Source organism: Bombina bombina, chromosome 7 (assembly GCF_027579735.1).
Source record: "Bombina bombina isolate aBomBom1 chromosome 7, aBomBom1.pri, whole genome shotgun sequence".
Taxonomy (NCBI): Eukaryota; Metazoa; Chordata; class Amphibia; order Anura; family Bombinatoridae; genus Bombina; species Bombina bombina.
In genome coordinates this window covers 160,491,572-160,510,603 of record NC_069505.1, presented here as the reverse complement: position 1 = coordinate 160,510,603, position 19,032 = coordinate 160,491,572, and the positions used below count along the sequence as shown (strand labels likewise).

The window sequence follows — 19,032 nt, the reverse complement described above, 5'->3', positions numbered from 1 at the left end:
TTCCCGAGAAATGATCTCTGAAACCCTATCCGGGAAAGGAAAAACTTCCGCCACGGCGGGAACATCAAAAAAAATTATTAAGCTTACTAGCCTTCTTGGGAGTAACTATGACCATTGAATCAGAATCATCCAAAGTAGCCAAAACCTCCCTGAGTAACAAATGGAGGTGCTCCAATTTAAATCTGAAAGAAACCCCTTTAGAATCAAAGGAGACACACTATCAGAGTCTAAAATTTCACCCTCAGACTCTACTGAAATATCTTTGTCCTCAGTCCTATGAGATGGAACATTAGATAAAACTGCAACAGAATCAAAAGTCCTTCTGCGTTTACACTGTAACACAGGAAAAGCAGACAATGCATCAGATATAGCAGAGGATATGTGAGTAGACAAATCCTGTAAAGAAAAACTAGCCTGAGATGACACGCAGGACACTGCATGTGAAGAGGGTCTATCCCTGTACTGCATAGTCCTCTCTATACAAGAGGAACAGAAAGGGATTAGAGGCTCTCCATTAGCATCTAGGCATAAATTACAGGTCACAGATTGCAAGTCCTCTTGATCCATTTTACACCCAATAAAAATAAATGAGGCTGCAAAAAAAAAAAAAAAAAAAACTTATCACAAAAATAAAAACGTTACTGTCACTTTAAATAACGTTGCAAAAAAATTAAACAGAAATACCTTCATAAACAAGAAAGAAATAAAACCCCTGTAAAGCACCACCACCACACCTCAACAAACTTTTGCTGAGGTGCTTACCTAACCTCCTCAATCCGGAAAACAAAGGAGAACAAAACTGCAGCTAAATTATGCTAGCCTTCTAAACACAAGCCAACAGACCGCACCAAGCGAGACTCGTTCCCACAGCAGCACAAACTAGAGGACGCACAAAAATTTGCGCCAAACCATCGTGGGCATGCCCTTCCATCCCGGCCGGCCTTAGAACAAACACACAACCGCCGCCGGGAGAAAACCTGACACGCTACTAAGCTGTACAATATGCAGCAGGCACAAAAGCCAGCAACAGATGCGATGTCCGGGAAACAAACCTGTCCATCAGAACATAGCCTCATAAAATAAACATGCTTCCAACAAAAGACTGTGCAGCCTAATTATGAAATAAAAACAAACATGCTGTTAGCCTCATAGAGCCATTCCTCACACAGAGCACAAATAGTAAAATAGTGCCCCACATAACATAAAACTGTCAATAAAGGCACCTGCACACAAGCAGGATTAACCCCATAAGTGCCAAAAATGTCCTGACCCAGCAGAAAAAAATAAAAAAGCACTTACCTCCAGACTGCCAGGCAGTAATGGCAGCTCCCCAGGCTTGAAAGGATTCCTATTCCTTCCTATCATGGACCTGCAAACAAAGGGAAAAGACTAAGTAAACCAACATAGTCTTTAACCCAAAAAGGGGCAGCATCATATCCTGGGAGGCACAGAGGGGATTATACCCCCCAAGTTCCCAAAAACTTAAAAGCCACCACAGCTCTACTGAAGAGACTGACGTGGAATACAGCTAAACCCCAAGGAAAAAACAAAACAAGCATGCTCTGTTTAAAAAATAAAAAACTCTTGATTGAAGAATCAGACACCTAACTTTACCACCTACATGAACTACAAGCAAAGAGAACGACTGGGGATTGTGGGTAAGGGGAGTGGTATTTAACAGCTTTAGCTGTGGTGCTCTTTGCCTCCTCCTACAGGCCAGGAGTGATATTCCCAATAGTAATTATGATGATCCGTGGACTCACCGTGTCATTAGAAAGAAAGAGTACCCTTTCATGTGTTATAGTCCTGATGTTTAATGTTATCTGTATTCTGGAAATGCATAAATCAAAGGCAATTTAAATCGGTTGTCAAGCTGGTATCTTGTCTTTCCATCATCTGTGTATTTTGATTTCAGTTTCCTTTCGAGTTGCCAGATGATAGCATCACCGCTATTGTCAAATGTTGGTGGATTTATGGAATAAACTTCCAATTGAGGTGGTAAACAAAGAGACTGTAAAGGAATTAAAAAATGCCTGGGACACGCCTAAGGCTATACTAAGGAAAAGTAACATGCAACATGGGTAGATATGATGGACCTTTTTGGTTCTTATCTACTGTCAAATTCTATGTTTCTATTTCAGGGGAGTTTCACTATAAGCTGCTCCACCTCATTTCCACAGATGTTGAAGGATTTGGCTTTTTATCAGTGGATTATTCCGTTCACCGCTCTGAGACTGTCTCTTGATCCAGGCCATGTGATACCAGCATCACACCGTCACTCAGTATAAGCGATTGTATTTTTTACAGTGTAATGTATCCACATAGATATTGTGGCGATCTTTTGGCTTCTGTGTATCCATCTTCACAATAGGTAGTCAATCTCTGTTATAATCCAGCACTTAGAGGTGCAGTTTACAGAGTTAGCGGTTTATCGAGTATTCAAGTGTTCAAGTTCACAAACAAGTGAGTATTTATCTACACATTTCAGCTGACTTTTCAGTCTTCACAGCAAATTTATTAAAATTAACATACAGAGTTGATATATAGACTTTAAAGGGACATAATCATTAAATATAACTTTTGGGTTTCATATAGAGCATTTCATTTTTAAATTTACTTCTATTTTCAGATTTGCTTCATTCTGTTAGAATAATTTGTTGAAGGAGAGCAATGCTCTACTGGGGCCTAGTTGAATACATTGAGTGAGACAGTGACAAGCAGCTAGCACACAGTAGAATATTGCTTCTGAGCCTACCTATGCAGGTTTTTCAACATTGGACTTTAGTCACCCTTTAATTGCCATTGTTCCCCTGCAAATCTATGTACACAGAATCAACCTATACTACGTTTCAAGAAGCTCACTAAATAGAAGATTGTTTGGAGAGAATCTGCACAAGGACCTAAGTGTGAGGAGGGAGGAGCAAGCATTGAAAATTAATGATAATGTTAGTGTTTTAGTTAAATAAAACTATTTCAATTGCTATTATTTATGTGATCATTACTTTTCTCCTTTTAATAAAGTACAGGTGAAAAGTTAATCAAGTATGAATGATTAATCAAAAAAACTGGAGATAGTTCCCCTCCAAATAATTTCATTAATTTTAACGATCTATCTATGCATATCTAATGATATATAACCAAATCAGTAATGGTCTGGTGTAACTGGAAAAAATATTCTTAAAACGTATTATTCTAAAAATGAAAACCATGATTTTAATCTATTTAAATAGGTCTTACTGACTAGTGATTTAAAAGGACCAGTAAACACAGTAGATTTGCATAATCAACAAATGCAAGATAACAAGACAATACAATAGCATTTACTCTGAATTTCAAATGAGTAGTAGATTCTTTTCTAACACATTTCAAAGTTATGTCTATTTTCACTCCCCCTGTACCATGTGATAGCAATCAGCCAATCACACACGCATATACGTATAGTCTGTGAATTCTTGCACATGCTCAGTAGGAGCTGGTGAATCAAAAAGTGTAAATATAAAAGATTGTGCACATTTTTTTTAATTTAAGTAAATTGGAAAGTTGTTTAAAATTACATTCTGTATCTGAATCATGAAAATTTAATTTGACCTGAGTGTCCCTTTAAATCGTAATTTAAATCAAATCCACCATGACCAGGATCCTAGACTCACTAAAGATTAAAGATCCCTGGAGCTGCATCCAACTTGGAGCTGCGGACAAATTTGAGCTGAGGCCAACTTGTGCCTAGAGCAGCACGCTTTGGGGGTAGCAAATTTGAAGTCTTTGACACGAATTGTTTCCACTTTTATATTCTCTAACTTTTTTTTTACTTGTTTTACTCCCCATGCATCACTGTACTCCATTTTTAAAATATGACTCAAAAATGATGTACATAGTTGAGTGTGGGGCTTTTGTGGGCAGCAGATTTCTCAGTGTCTAGGGCAGCATGAAAGCTTACTATTCATCTTGCAAATCGTTTTTATCCACTGCAATGGATTCTCTTAATTGTAATAAGTTTTCTAGATCTTAGGAAATAGAATAAGCTAAAAGTAGGATCGATTTTTGGAAACGTCTTTGCCAAACTAGGCTAACATATGATTGTGTGTATGATAGAATTAATCTATGATTTGAAAAGGACTCACTTGTAAATTCTAAAATATTCTCTAAAGATATAAATTGAACAAATGGTGCACTTACCTGTCCTTCTTGGGGAGCCAAACTTTCTAAGACTTCATTAACCATCACCGGTATGTGCGGCGCTTTAGTGACATTTACATCTAATGACTCCTGAGTGTGCTGTGACCGTATAGCCTGGAAAGTTGCATTTGTAACACACTGATGGATCCCGGTATATGTTCTACCAATAATGTTTCTAATTGAAGATTGCATGGTACTGTAAAAGGGATGGAGAAAAAACACACACAACCAGTTCACATGAAAACAATAAGAAAAGGATAATACAATTGGATAGGGCTGTCATTTACCCTTTAATGACCACTAAACACAGGAGAATTGGATAATCAATACATGCACAATAAAAAGACAATACAAAAAAAATTTAATTTGAATTTAGAAGATTTCTTTCTGACAAATTTTAATGTTAGTTATTTTTCCCTCCCATTGTATCATGTGACAGCCAAGAGCCAATCAAAAATGCATATGCGTATATTCTGTGAATCTTGCACATGCTCAGTAGGTGATGGTGCCTCAGAAAGTGTGCATATAAAAAGGCTGTGCACATTTAGATAATGGAATTGAATTGGAAAGTTGCTTAAAATTGTGTGCTCTGTGTGAATAATGAAAGTTTAATATTGACCTAATTGTCCCTTTAACAAAAATACTGAGCAATAAATGGTGACAAGGGGTTTGGTTGTAGGTAGGTCACATAGTTGCCCCTTCCTAAAATTCTACATTAGGTTCTACTCTAGTTCCCATTATATGTATTTTTTTTACAACTAAGCAGTAATTTTATTCCCTTGGCTGCCAGTGACAAATCTCTGGAAGTTAGAAACACACGCAAATCAACAAAGTTACAAATTTGGCATCCAGTAGCACATAGAGCAAGTTTTATCAAGTACAAGGATAATTCTCCAGGTTATTCTCCTATGGGTTTTAATCAGTTCGCCTTTTAAAAAAAGCGCATCGGTGCGCTCAAATTTATCAGTTTTAAGTTGGATTATTACCTGTGCCTTATTTATCAATGAAAATAAGCAACTATTCTTCATGTAAGTCATATATGAACCAATAGCAATATTTATACAGCCGCACTAGTAGCTTTGCTAAAAGAAATAGTCTAGTCAAAACTAAACTTTCATGATTCTGACAGAGCATGCAATTTTAAGCAACTTTCTATTTTACTCCTATTATAAATTTGTATTCCTTCTCTTGCTACCTATATTTGAAAAAGCAAGAATGTAAGCTTAGGAGCTGGCCCTTTTTTGTTCAGCACCTGGGTAGCTTTTACTGATTGGTGTCTAAATGTAGCCACCAATCAGCAAGCGCTACCCAGGGTGCTGAACCAAAAATGGTCCGGCTTACAAATTTGATAATAGGAGTAAATGAGAAAGTTGCTTAAAAGTATTCATGCTCTATCTGAATCATGAAAGTTTAATTTTGACTAGATTATTCCTTTAACGCCCCTCTTCAAAAAACTGTAATGGAAGAAAATAGATCTGTTTTCATTATTTTGTGCTTCTACTTTTGCTCATTTATATATTATTTTTTGCGCTTCAATATACAGGGAGTGCAGAATTATTAGGCAAATTAGTATTTTGACCACATCATCCTCTTTATGCATGTTGTCTTACTCCAAGCTGTATAGGCTCGAAAGCCTACTACCAATTAAGCATATTAGGTGATGTGCATCTCTGTAATGAGAAGGGGTGTGGTCTAATGACATCAACACCCTATATCAGGTGTGCATAATTATTAGGCAACTTCCTTTCCTTTGGCAAAATGGGTCAAAAGAAGGACTTGACAGGCTCAGAAAAGTCAAAAATAGTGAGATATCTTGCAGAGGGATGCAGCACTCTTAAAATTGCAAAGCTTCTGAAGCGTGATCATCGAACAATCAAGCGTTTCATTCAAAATAGTCAACAGGGTCGCAAGAAGCGTGTGGAAAAACCAAGGCGCAAAATAACTGCCCATGAACTGAGAAAAGTCAAGCGTGCAGCTGCCAAGATGCCACTTGCCACCAGTTTGGCCATATTTCAGAGCTGCAACATCACTGGAGTGCCCAAAAGCACAAGGTGTGCAATACTCAGAGACATGGCCAAGGTAAGAAAGGCTGAAAGACGACCACCACTCAACAAGACACACAAGCTGAAACGTCAAGACTGGGCCAAGAAATATCTCAAGACTGATTTTTCTAAGGTTTTATGGACTGATGAAATGAGAGTGAGTCTTGATGGGCCAGATGGATGGGCCCGTGGCTGGATTGGTAAAGGGCAGAGAGCTCCAGTCCAACTCAGACGCCAGCAAGGTGGAGGTGGAGTACTGGTTTGGGCCTTTTCGGGTTGAGGATGGAGTCAAGCTCAACTCCCAGTCTTACTGCCAGTTTCTGGAAGACACCTTCTTCAAGCAGTGGTACAGGAAGAAGTCTGCATACTTCAAGAAAAACATGATTTTCATGCAGGACAATGCTCCATCACACGCGTCCAAGTACTCCACAGCGGGGCTGGCAAGAAAGGGTATAAAAGAAGAAAATCTAATGACATGGCCTCCTTGTTCACCTGATCTGAACCCCATTGAGAATCTGTGGTCCATCATCAAATGTGAGATTTACAAGGAGGGAAAACAGTACACCTCTCTGAACAGTGTCTGGGAGGCTGTGGTTGCTGCTGCACGCAATGTTGATGGTGAACAGATCAAAACACTGACAGAATTCATGGATGGCAGGCTTTTGAGTGTCCTTGCAAAGAAAGGTGGCTATATTGGTCACTGATTTGTTTTTGTTTTGTTTTTGAATGTCAGAAATGTATATTTGTGAATGTTGAGATGTTATATTGGTTTCACTGGTAAAAATAAATAATTGAAATGGGTATATATTTGTTTTTTGTTAAGTTGCCTAATAATTATGCACAGTAATAGTCACCTGCACACACAGATATCCCCCTAAAATAGCTATAACTAAAAACAAACTAAAAACTACTTCCAAAACTATTCAGCTTTGATATTAATGAGTTTTTTGGGTTCATTGAGAACATGGTTGTTATTCAATAATAAAATTAATCCTCAAAAATACAACTTGCCTAATAATTCTGCACTCCCTGTATATATATATTATTTTTTTGCACTCTAAAATACATTATTTTTGCGCCTTGTTGAGCCCTTTCTTTTCTAGCATTGCTTCTATAACTGGTAGAGAATAGATTTCTAAAGCTGTTCTCCACACTACTTGTGGAGCACTTTAATGCACGCATTTGCAGAACTGTCAATCCGCTATAGGAGAAAGGAGGCATACTATAGGAAATATGACTAATACAATCAGCTCCGATTGGCTAAAATGAAAGTATGTCAAGGGAACTGAAATAAGGGGGCAGTCTGCAGAGGCTAATCACAGAGGTAAAAAGTACAATTCTAAAACAGTCTTGGTTATGCAAAACTGGAGAATGGGTAATAAAGGGTCCAGGGATTGTCTATCTTTTTAATTTTAGAGTAGACTGTCCCTTTAATAAACTGGATTTTGTTTTATTATTAATATTGTTATCGTTATTATTAATTTGACTTGTCCTTTTAAGTAGATAAAAAACAAGCACAGCTGATATCTAGGTACCTGTTGTTCAGTGGCTGACCGAGATACATAAAAAAAGGTTGATTTATTCAGCACCATTACACATTTTGAAATCATTTATTTTAGATTGAACAAAGAAACTGTTCGAGTAGTAGGCCCCTTTAATCTCTATTTAGCAGTAATTATTGTTCATTCCAACACAAAGATGTTATTACATTACAAAAAGCCAGCAATCATATAAGTTCTGAGCAAACACCTGGAAGGGAATTGGTTAACAAATTTATCACGAATAATAATTATAAAAAAAAAATCTAATAAATTAAATTACCAGAGTAAAGTTAACAGCTGAAATTCAATTATACATTTTCTATTAGGATTTAACAGTAGACAGTGACTCATCTCTCATTCAAGAGTATGTGGCTCAGGGTTGTGTATATTTTTATTATAAAGAAATGAATTATACCTGGCAAAAAAATATGTAATTACTATTAACCCTAAGAAGATTCATAATAATTGTTACACTACTATTTTACCAACACAAGCAATACATATAATTATACCAAACATTTTTATATTTTGCTTATACTAGATTAGAACGTGATACTGTAACAAAGCATTTCACTGTGATTCCACACTAGTTGTCAATCACTTTTCATTTGAAACACGGAGAACACTTCTTTACAGCTATTATTTGTTTGTGCATTTACTGTTTACATTTGTCTTGGTATATTATTATTAATAAAATGAATATTGTTTATACAAAAATTATATATTTTTTATTTGTGTTATTTTTCAAAATTATATTTGCTGGTCCTGCAGGTTAAAAACAAAATTCAGTTAATAATGTAGGGGTTTGGCACCAGACATAAAAGACAAAATTAAACCCTCATGGTACGAAAACATAATTTATGTAAGAACTTACCTGATAAATTCATTTCTTTCATAATAGCAAGAGTCCATGAGCTAGTGACGTATGGGATATACATTCCTACCAGGAGGGGCAAAGTTTCCCAAACCTTAAAATGCCTATAAATACACCCCTCACCACACCCACAATTTAGTTTAACGAATAGCCAAGAAGTGGGGTGATAAAAAAGGAGCGAAAGCATAAAAAAAATAAGGAATTGGAATAATTGTGCTTTATACAAAAAATCATAACCACCACAAAAAAGGGTGGGCCTCATGGACTCTTGCTAATATGAAAGAAATGAATTTATCAGGTAAGTTCTTACATAAATTATGTTTTCTTTCATGTAATTAGCAAGAGTCCATGAGCTAGTGACGTATGGGATAATAAATACCCAAGATGTGGAACTTCCATGCAAGAGTCACTAGAGAGGGAGGGATAAAATAAAGACAGCCAATTCCGCTGAAAAAATAATCCACTACCCAAATCAAAAAAGTTTCAATTTTTATAATGAAAAAAAAACTGAAAATATAAGCAGAATAATCAAACTGAAACAGCTGCCTGAAGTACCATTCTACCAAAACTGCTTCTAAAGAAGAGAAAACATCAAAATGGTAGAACATAGTAAAAGTATGCAAAGAAGACCAAGTCATTGCTTTGCAAATCTGATCAACAGAAGCTTCATTCTTAAAAAGCCCAGGAAGTAGAAACTTACCTAGTAGAATGAGCCATAATCCTCCGAGGCGGGAATCCACCCGACTCCAAATAAGCATGATGAATCAAAAGTTTAAGCAAGATGCCAAATAAATGGCAGAAGTCTTTTGACCTTCCTAACACCAGAAAAGATAACAAATAGACTAGAAGACTATCTGAAATCTGAATAGCTTCAACATAAGATTTCAAAACTCTTACCATATCCAAAGAATGTAAGAATCTTACCAAAGAAGTCTTAGTAAAAGACAATAATTCCTCCCTAATGTTGATAGAAATCACAACTTTAGGTAAAAATTGAAATGAGGATAGCAAAAACCACCTTATCCTGATGAAAAAATCAGAAAAAGGAGACTCACAAGAAAGAACAGATAATTAAAAATTGTTCTAGCTGAAGAGATGTCTAAAAAGAACAATACTTTCCATGAAAGTAAATAATGACTAGAGAAAACATATGCTCAAATAGAAGAGCCTGTAAAGCCTTTAGAACCAAATTAAAACTCCAAGGAAGAGAAATTGGCTTAATGACAGGTTTGATAAGAACCAAAGGCTGAACAAAATAATGAATAACAGGAAGGAACACTGCCTTACCCTGATGAAAAATCAGAAAAGGAGATACACAAGAAAGAGCAGAAAACTCAGAAACTCTTCTAGCAGAAGAGATAACCAAAAGGAACAATACTTTCCAAGAAAGTAATTTAATGTCCAGAGAACGCAAAGGTTCAAACAGAGGAGCCTGCAAAGCCCTCAGTACCAAATTGAGACTCCAAGGAGGAGATATTGACTTAATGACAGGCTTGATACAAACCAAAGCCTGTACAAAACAATGAATAACAGAATGAATAGCAATCTTTCTGTGAAAAAGAACAGAAAGAGTAGAGATTTGTCCTTTCAAATAACTTGCAGACAAAACCAACCTGAAAAATTGTAAAATTCTAGGATTTCTAAAAGAATGCCAAAAGAATTTATGAGAAGAACACCAAGAAATGAAAGTCTTCCAAACTCGATAATAAATCTTTCTAGAGACAGATTTACAAACCTGTAACATAGTATTAATCACTGAGTCAGAGAAACCTCTATGACTAAGAATCAAACATTCAATCTCCATATCTTCAAATTAAATGATTTGAGATCCTGATGGAAAAATGGGCCTTGAGATAAAAGGTCTGGTCTTAACGGAAATGTCCAAGGTTGGCAACTGGCCATCCGAATGAGATCCGCATACCAAAACCTGTGAGGCCATGCTGGAACGACCAGCAGTACAAACGAACGCTCCATTAGAATTTTTGAAGAACTAGAGGCAGAAGATATAGACAGAATGATAATTCCAAGGAAGTGTCAATGCATACGCTACTTCCGCCTGAGGATCCCGGGACCTGAAATAGGCCCCTGGGAAATTCCTTGTTAAGACGAGAGGCCAACAGATCTATTTCTGGAAGCCCTCACATCTGAAAAATTGAAAAACATATCTGGGTACAGACCATTCTCCCGGATGTAAAGCTTGATTAACAGAGATGATCCACTTCCCAAACGTCTATACCTGGGAAAAGACCCCAGAATTTAGATAGGAGCTGGATTTAGCCCAAGCAAATATCCGAGATACTTTTGTCACAGTCTAAAGACTGATAGTCACACCCTGATGATTGACATACACAACAGATGTGATAATGTCTGAAAAAAAACAATAAATGTCTCTTCTTCAAAAGAAACCAACTGAAGAACTCTGGGAATGCACGGAGTTCCAAAATATCAAATGATAATCTCGCCTCCTGAGATTTCCAAACCCCTTGTGCTGACAGAGAACCTCAGACAGCATCCCAACCTAAAAGACTCGCATCTATAGAGATCATGGTCCAGGTTGAAAGAATCGAAGAGACCTGTAGAACTAAATGATGGTGATCTTAACCACTGAATCAAAGATAAACATAGAATTCGAAGATTTAAAAAGTGAAATCCTAGAATCCCTGCACCATTATGCAGCATAAAAAACTGGAAAGGTTTTCTATGAAAATGAGCAAAGGGAAATGAATCCAATGCTGCAGCCATAAGACCTAAATTTCCATGCATATATAGCAACTGAAGGAAATAATAGAGACTGGAGGTACCGACAGACGGAACCCAATAAGAAAAAAATCACGTATCTGTTAGAGACAAAGACAGTGACACAATCTATCTGGAAACCTAAAAAAGGTGACCCTTGTGCGAGGAATCAAGAGCTTTTGATAAAAAGATCCTCTAACCATGTCTTGAAAAAACAAAATTGAATCATATGAGATTCCGTAGTCTCAGAAAATAAAAATAATCTGAATGAAAACAGAAATGAAGATATGCATCTATTGTATCTAATGAAAACAAATAATGCTATCACTGACCAAAAAAAAGTCAGAATAGACCATATAAATACCAATCTAAAAGATGGTACATTTATATAATAAAAAGATTTTCTATCTTTGGAACAATGAATAGTTTGAATAAAACCCCAAAACCCAGATCCTAAAAATGGAACTGGAATAAATACCCCAGAAGATTCCAGATCTGAGCAGCGCTTGATCCTCAACAGGTGATCAACCGCACTTCAACATTATCCAAAATATATGGGACTGAAACACATTAAGGAAAGTGTTAGCCTTACTGGAATAGCTGGAATATAATAGAGAGAAAAAGACTTCTCACAGACGGTTTTACTTCAAATTTTATTTTGTACCCAAAATCTAAGAATTTTGGACCGAATAGAACCAAAAAAAACTTCTAAATAAAAACATGTTACTTGAGTAAGAATTAAAAATTTTGTTCTTTAGTTAGAACAACCAAACTAAAATAAGCTTAAAGTTTTAGTCTAAGAACTTAATCTTGAAGCCCAGAGTAACAGTTAAGAATTGAATCCAATATGAATCAAATAATTGATTATCTTGGAAAAAAGAAATAAGGATTTTTTTAGAAATCACAAAATTTCTTCTAGCTAAAAACAGCTAAAGACATAGATTAAACCTCATTTGTGAAAATATTCAATAAAAATGAAGAAACAAATAAAATTATTAGCATGTTAATCCAGTTAAGGGACCAGAACACACCGGACTTGCATAAACAAAAATGCAAGACAACAAGACAAATGAAACAGCACCCAGTCTGAACCTCAAATGAGCAGTAGACTTTGTCCCTTAACAATGCTAAATAATACATAATCTGATACTTGATCTTTAAAGTAAACAGAAAGAATGGAGCAAAAGCAACATCATCCAAATAAATTACAGGTCCAAGAAAAGTACCTGAAAAATAAAAAAATGTCCTTAAATAGGATACAACCATTTAAAAAGAAAATAAAATTATGCTATTGTTTCTATAGCAAAATAGTATTAGCAGGAGTAGAGATAGCCCCATTAAATCGGAGAACCCTCAAAATTGAATTTAACTGCCAGCAAAGAATATAATTTAAAACCTTTGAAAAAAATTGTCAGCCTATTCCATTCCCTAGTATGAAGGAATGGAAAAAAACCTCTGAAGACACATAAGATAAAATAAGCAGAAATAAAATGTTAGCTAGTTTTGAAAAAGAACTAGTTACCTCAATATCCAAAATAATCAACACCTTTTCAACAAAAAAACAAATTTACTCTAATAAAAAATAAAAAAGTAGTTTTGGTAGTGTCAATATCTGATGAAGAAAAGTTCTGAAAGAGAAAAAACATCATCAGAGAAGGATAATTCAGTATGTTGTTGGTCATTTGAAACTTCATGAAAAAATAAGTTTGAAAAAGACCTAAAACATTTTTAATAGAAGGCGCAAAGTCAGACAAAGCCTTAACCTAGAATCAGAAAAATATTCTTATAAATTTTCTAAGTATATCTTGTACATAAGATGTAAAAAGAAAAGCAATACATAAAGCATAAATACTAATGGAATCTGCATGTAAAAGTTTATCATGATAACTTATTACAAACCATAGCTAAAGATAAAGATTCATAACATTTAAAAAAAATGAACTTAGCTTTGGTAGGACTTCTTAGTCAACAGGAATCCCTCAGTATGTTCTGATCCAGGAATAATTTATGGAAAATCTTTCAATATGTAATAGAAAAAAACAACATATAAAGCAAAATTATCAAATTCCTTAAATGACAGTTTCAGGAATGGGAAAAAATACAAAACAAACAAGCCTCTAGCAACCAGAAGCAACAAAAAAGTGAGACTGAAATAATGAGAAAAAAAGTGGCCCCAAGTATGACGCCCACATTTTTTGGCGCCAAGTATGACGCCCACATTTTTTGGCGCCAATTATGACGCCCACATTTTTTTGGCGCCAAGTATGACGCCCACACTTTTTGGCGCAAAAACGTCTGTAACACACATGCGTCAAAAATGACGCAACCACGTGTAAACTTCCGGTGTCAACTATGGCGCTGGAAATGACAATTTTGCGCCAAAAAAGTTAGCGCCAAGAATGACGCAATAAATTGAAGCATTGTTTTGCCCCCGCGAGCCTAACAGCCCGCAAGGAAAAAAGTCAATTAGAAAATTTCTTTAAGGTAAGAAAAAATATTTTATTCATATGCATTTTCCCAAATAATGAAACTGACATTCTGAAAGAAGGAATACTGATTATCCTGAATCATGGCAAATATAAGTTTAAAGACATATATTTAGAACTTTACGTATTAAGTGCCCAACCATAGCTTAGAGTGGCACAAAAAATAAGACTTACTTACCCCAGAACACTCATCTACATATAGCAGATAGCCAAACCAGTACTGAAACGAGAATCAGTAGAGGTAATGGTATATAAGAGTATATTGTCGATCTGAAAATGGAGGTAAGAGATGAATCTCTACGACCGATAACAGAGAACCTATGAAATAGATCCCGTAGAAGGAGACCATTGAATTCAAATAGGCAATACTCTCTTCACATCCCTCTGACATTCACTGCACTCTGAGAGGAAAACCGGGCTCCAACCTGCTGTGAAGCGCATATCAACGTAGAATCTAGCACAAACTTACTTCACCACCTCCACGGGATGCAAAGTTTGTAAAACTGAATTGTGGGTGTGGTGAGGGGTGTATTTATAGGCATTTTAAGGTTTGGGAAACTTTGCCCCTCCTGGTAGGAATGTATATCCCATACGTCACTAGCTCATGGACTCTTGCTAATTACATGAACGAAATGTGGGATTTTAAGTTGCCTTTCAATTTACTTCTATTATTAAATTTAATTGTTCTATTTGTATCCTTTGTTAAAAAGCACACATTGCTAGGCTCAGAAGCAGCATAGTCTGCAGGGAGATAACTGGTGATTGGTGTCTACGCACTTCTGCTGCTTTTCATTGGTTTGCTAGATGTGTTTAGCTACCTCCCAGTAACTTGTTTCTACTCTGGAGCTCAATAAAACTATGGTTAGAGCTTTGGCAGTTGACCTTACCAACCAATGGGCAATCTCTTATGGGCTATTAGGTATACTCAAAAAGGTTGGAATAGAGAAAAGAAGAAAAAGGATACGCCACATAAGGCAAGTACGTTCAGTGTGATATTAATAACATAATAAACAAATTGTTGTTATTAAAAACAAAACAAAAAATAAATAAAAACATAATTTATGCTTACCTGATAAATTTATTTCTCTTGTAGTGTATCCAGTCCACGGATCATCCATTACTTGTGGGATATTCTCCTTCCCAACAGGAAGTTGCAAGAGGATCACCCACAGCAGAGCTGCTATATAGCTCCTCCCCTCACTGCCATATCCAGTCATTCAACCGAAACAAGACGAGAAAGGAGAAACCATAGGGTGCAGTGGTGACTGTAGTTTAATTAAAATTTAGACCTGCCTTAAAAGGACAGGGCGGGCCGTGGACTGGATACACTACAAGAGAAATACATTTATCAGGTAAGCATAAATTATGTTTTCTCTTGTTAAGTGTATCCAGTCCACGGATCATCCATTACTTGTGGGATACAAATACCAAAGCTAAAGTACACGGATGATGTGAGGGACAAGGCAGGAACTTAAACGGAAGGAACCACTGCCTGTAGAACCTTTCTCCCAAAAACAGCCTCCGAAGAAGCAAAAGTGTCAAATTTGTAAAATTTTGAAAAGGTGTGAAGCGAAGACCAAGTCGCAGCCTTGCAAATCTGTTCAACAGAGGCCTCATTTTTAAAGGCCCAGGTGGAAGCCACAGCTCTAGTAGAGTGAGCTGTAATCCTTTCAGGGGGCTGCTGTCCAGCAGTCTCATAGGCTAAGCGTATTATGCTCCGAAGCCAAAAGGAGAGAGAGGTTGTTGAAGCTTTTTGACCTCTCCTCTGTCCAGAGTTAACGACAAATAGGGCATATGTTTGACAAAAATCTTTAGTAGCCTGTAAGTAAAACTTCAAGGCACGGACTACGTCCAGATTATGCAAAAGACGTTCCTTCTTTGAAGAAGGATTAGGACACAATGATGGAACAACAATCTCTTGATTGATATTCCTGTTAGAAACCACCTTAGGTAAAAACCCAGGTTTGGTACGCAGAACTACCTTGTCTGAATGGAAAATCAGATAAGGAGAATCACAATGTAAGGCAGATAACTCAGAGACTCTTCGAGCCGAGGAAATAGCCATCAAAAACAGAACTTTCCAAGATAAAAGTTTAATATCAATGGAATGAAGGGGTTCAAACGGAACTCCCTGAAGAACCTTAAGAACCAAGTTTAAGCTCCACGGGGGAGCAACAGTTTTAAACACAGGCTTAATCCTAACCAAAGCCTGACAAAATGCCTGGACGTCTGGAACTTCTGCCAGACGCTTGTGCAAAAGAATAGACAGAGCAGAGATCTGTCCTTTTAAAGAACTAGCTGTTAGGCCTTTGTCCAAACCCTCTTGGAGAAAGGACAATATCCTAGGAATCCTAACCTTACTCCATGAGTAACTCTTGGATTCACACCAATAAAGATATTTACGCCATATCTTATGGTAGATTTTCCTGGTGACAGGCTTCCGAGCCTGTATTAAGGTATCAATGACTGACTCGGAGAAGCCACGCCTTGATAGAATCAATCGTTCAATCTCCATGCAGTCAGTCTCAGAAAAATTAGATTTGGATGATTGAAAGGACCTTGTATTAGAAGGTCCTGCCTCAGAGGCAGAGTCCATGGTGGAAGAGATGACATGTCCACTAGGTCTGCATACCAGGTCCTGCGTGGCCACGCAGGCACTATCAGAATCACTGATGCTCTCTCCTGTTTGATTTTGGCAATCAGTCGAGGGAGCAGAGGAAACGGTGGAAACACATAGGGCCAGGTTGAAGAACCAAGGAGCTGCTAGAGCATCTATCAGCGTTGCTCCTGGGTCCCTGGACCTGGATCCGTAACAAGGAAGCTTGGCGTTCTGGCGAGACGCCATGAGATCCAGTTCTGGTTTGCCCCAACGATGGACCAGTTGAGCAAACACCTCCGGATGGAGTTCCCCGGATGAAAAGTCTGACAACTTAGAAAATCCGCCTCCCAGTTCTGTACGCCTGGGATGTGGATTGCTGACAGGTGGCAAGAGTGAGACTCTGCCCAGTGAATTATATTTGAGACTTCTAACATCGCTAGGGAACTCCTGGTTCCCCCTTGATGGTTGATGTAAGCCACAGTCGTGATGTTGTCCGACTGAAATCTGATGAACCTCAGTGTTGCTAACTGAGGCCAAGCTAGAAGAGCATTGAATATTGCTCTTAACTCCAGAATATTTATTGGGAGGAGTTTCTCCTCCTGAGTCCACGATCCCTGAGCCTTCAGGGAGTTCCAGACTGCGCCCCAACCTAGAAGGCTGGCATCTGTTGTTACAATCGTCCAATCTGGCCTGCGAAAGGTCATACCCTTGGACAGATGGACCCAAGAAAGCCACCAGAGAAGAGAATCTCTGGTCTCTTGATCCATATTTAGTAGAGGGGACAAATCTGAGTAATCCCCATTCCACTGACTTAGCATGCATAATTGCAGCGGTCTGAGATGCAGGCGCGCAAATGGCACTATGTCCATTGCCGCTACCATTAAGCCGATTACTTCCATGCACTGAGCCACTGACGGGCGTGGAATGGAATGAAGGACACGGCAAGCATTTAGAAGTTTTGATAACCTGGACTCCGTCAGGTAAATTTTCATCTCTACAGAATCTATAAGAGTCCCTAGGAAGGTGACTCTTGTGAGTGGGGATAGAGAACTCTTTTCCACGTTCACTTTACAACCATGCGACCTCAGAAATTCCAGAATTATCTCTGTACGAGACTTGGCAATTTGAAAGCTTGACGCCTGTATCAGGATGTCGTCTAGATACGGAGCCACCGCTATGCCTCGCGGTCTTAGAACCACCAGAAGTGAGCCCAGAACCTTTGTAAAAATTTTCGGGGCAGTGGCCAACCCGAAGGGAAGAGCTACAAATTGGTAATGCCTGTCTAGAAAGGCAAACCTTAGGAACCGATGATGATCTTTGTGAATCGGTATGTGAAGGTAGGCATCCTTTAAGTCCACTGTGGTCATGTACTGACCCTCTTGGATCATAGGTAGGATGGTCCGAATAGTTTCCATTTTGAATGATGGAACTCTGAGGAATTTAAGATCTTTAGATCCAAGATTGGTCTGAAGGTTCCCTCTTTCTTGGGAACCACAAACAGATTTGAATAAAATCCCTGTCCTTGTTCCGTCCGCGGAACTGGATGGATCACTCCCATTACTAGGAGGTCTTGCACACAGCTTAGGAATGCCTCTTTCTTTAACTGGTTTGCTGATAACCTTGAAAGATGAAATCTCCCTTGGGGAGGAGAAGCTTTGAAGTCCAGAAGATATCCCTGAGATATGATCTCCAACGCCCAGGGATCCTGAACATCTCTTGCCCATGCCTGGGCGAAGAGAGAAAGTCTGCCCCCCACTAGATCCGTTTCCGGATAGGGGGCCGTTCCTTCATGCTGTCTTGGGGGCAGCAGCAGGCTTTCTGGCCTGCTTGCCCTTGTTCCAGGACTGGTTAGGTTTCCAGGCCTGTCTGGAATGAGCAACAGTTCCCTCTTGTTTTGAAGCGGAGGAAGTTGATGCTGCTCCTGCCTTGAAATTTCGAAAAGGCACGAAAATTAGACTGTTTGGCCTTTGTTTCGGCCCTGTCCTGAGGAAGGGTATGACCCTTGCCTCCAGTAATGTCAGCAATAATTTCCTTCAAGCCAGGCCCGAATAAGGTCTGCCCCTTGAAAGGAATGTTGAGTAATTTAGACTTTGAAGTCACGTCAGCTGACCAGGATTTAAGCAATAGCGCCCTACGCGCCTGGATGGCGAATCCGGAATTCTTAGCCGTTAGTTTAGTCAAATGAACAATGGCATCAGAAACAAATGAGTTAGCTAGCTTAAGCGTTCTAAGCTTGTCATAATTTCATTCAATGGAGCTGTCTGGATGGCCTCTTCCAGGGTCTCAAACCAGAATGCCGCCGCAGCAGTGACAGGCGCAAAGCATGTAAGGGGCTGTAAAATAAAACCTTGTTTAATAAACATTTTCTTAAGGTAACCCTCCAATTTTTTATCCATTGGATCTGAAAAAGCACAACTGTCCTCAACCGGGATAGTGGTACGCTTTGCTAAAGTAGAAACTGCTCCCTCCACCTTAGGGACCGTCTGCCATAAGTCCCGTGTAGTGGCGTCTATTAGAAACATTTTTCTAAATATAGGAGGTGGGGAAAAGGGCACACCGGGTCTATTCCACTCCTTGC

At 38.1% G+C, this 19,032-nt stretch overlaps 1 protein-coding gene across 1 annotated transcript in view; it reads right to left on the bottom strand.

Moving 5' to 3' along the window:
- The window catches only part of METTL15 (methyltransferase like 15), a 595,857-nt gene that overhangs the window by 528,832 nt on the left and 47,993 nt on the right, over positions 1–19,032 (bottom strand). Inside the window, exon 2 of the mRNA XM_053720395.1 lies at positions 4,177–4,372. Within this exon, the coding sequence (XP_053576370.1) occupies positions 4,177–4,372 (196 nt within the window). The remainder of the gene's footprint in view (positions 1–4,176; positions 4,373–19,032) is intronic.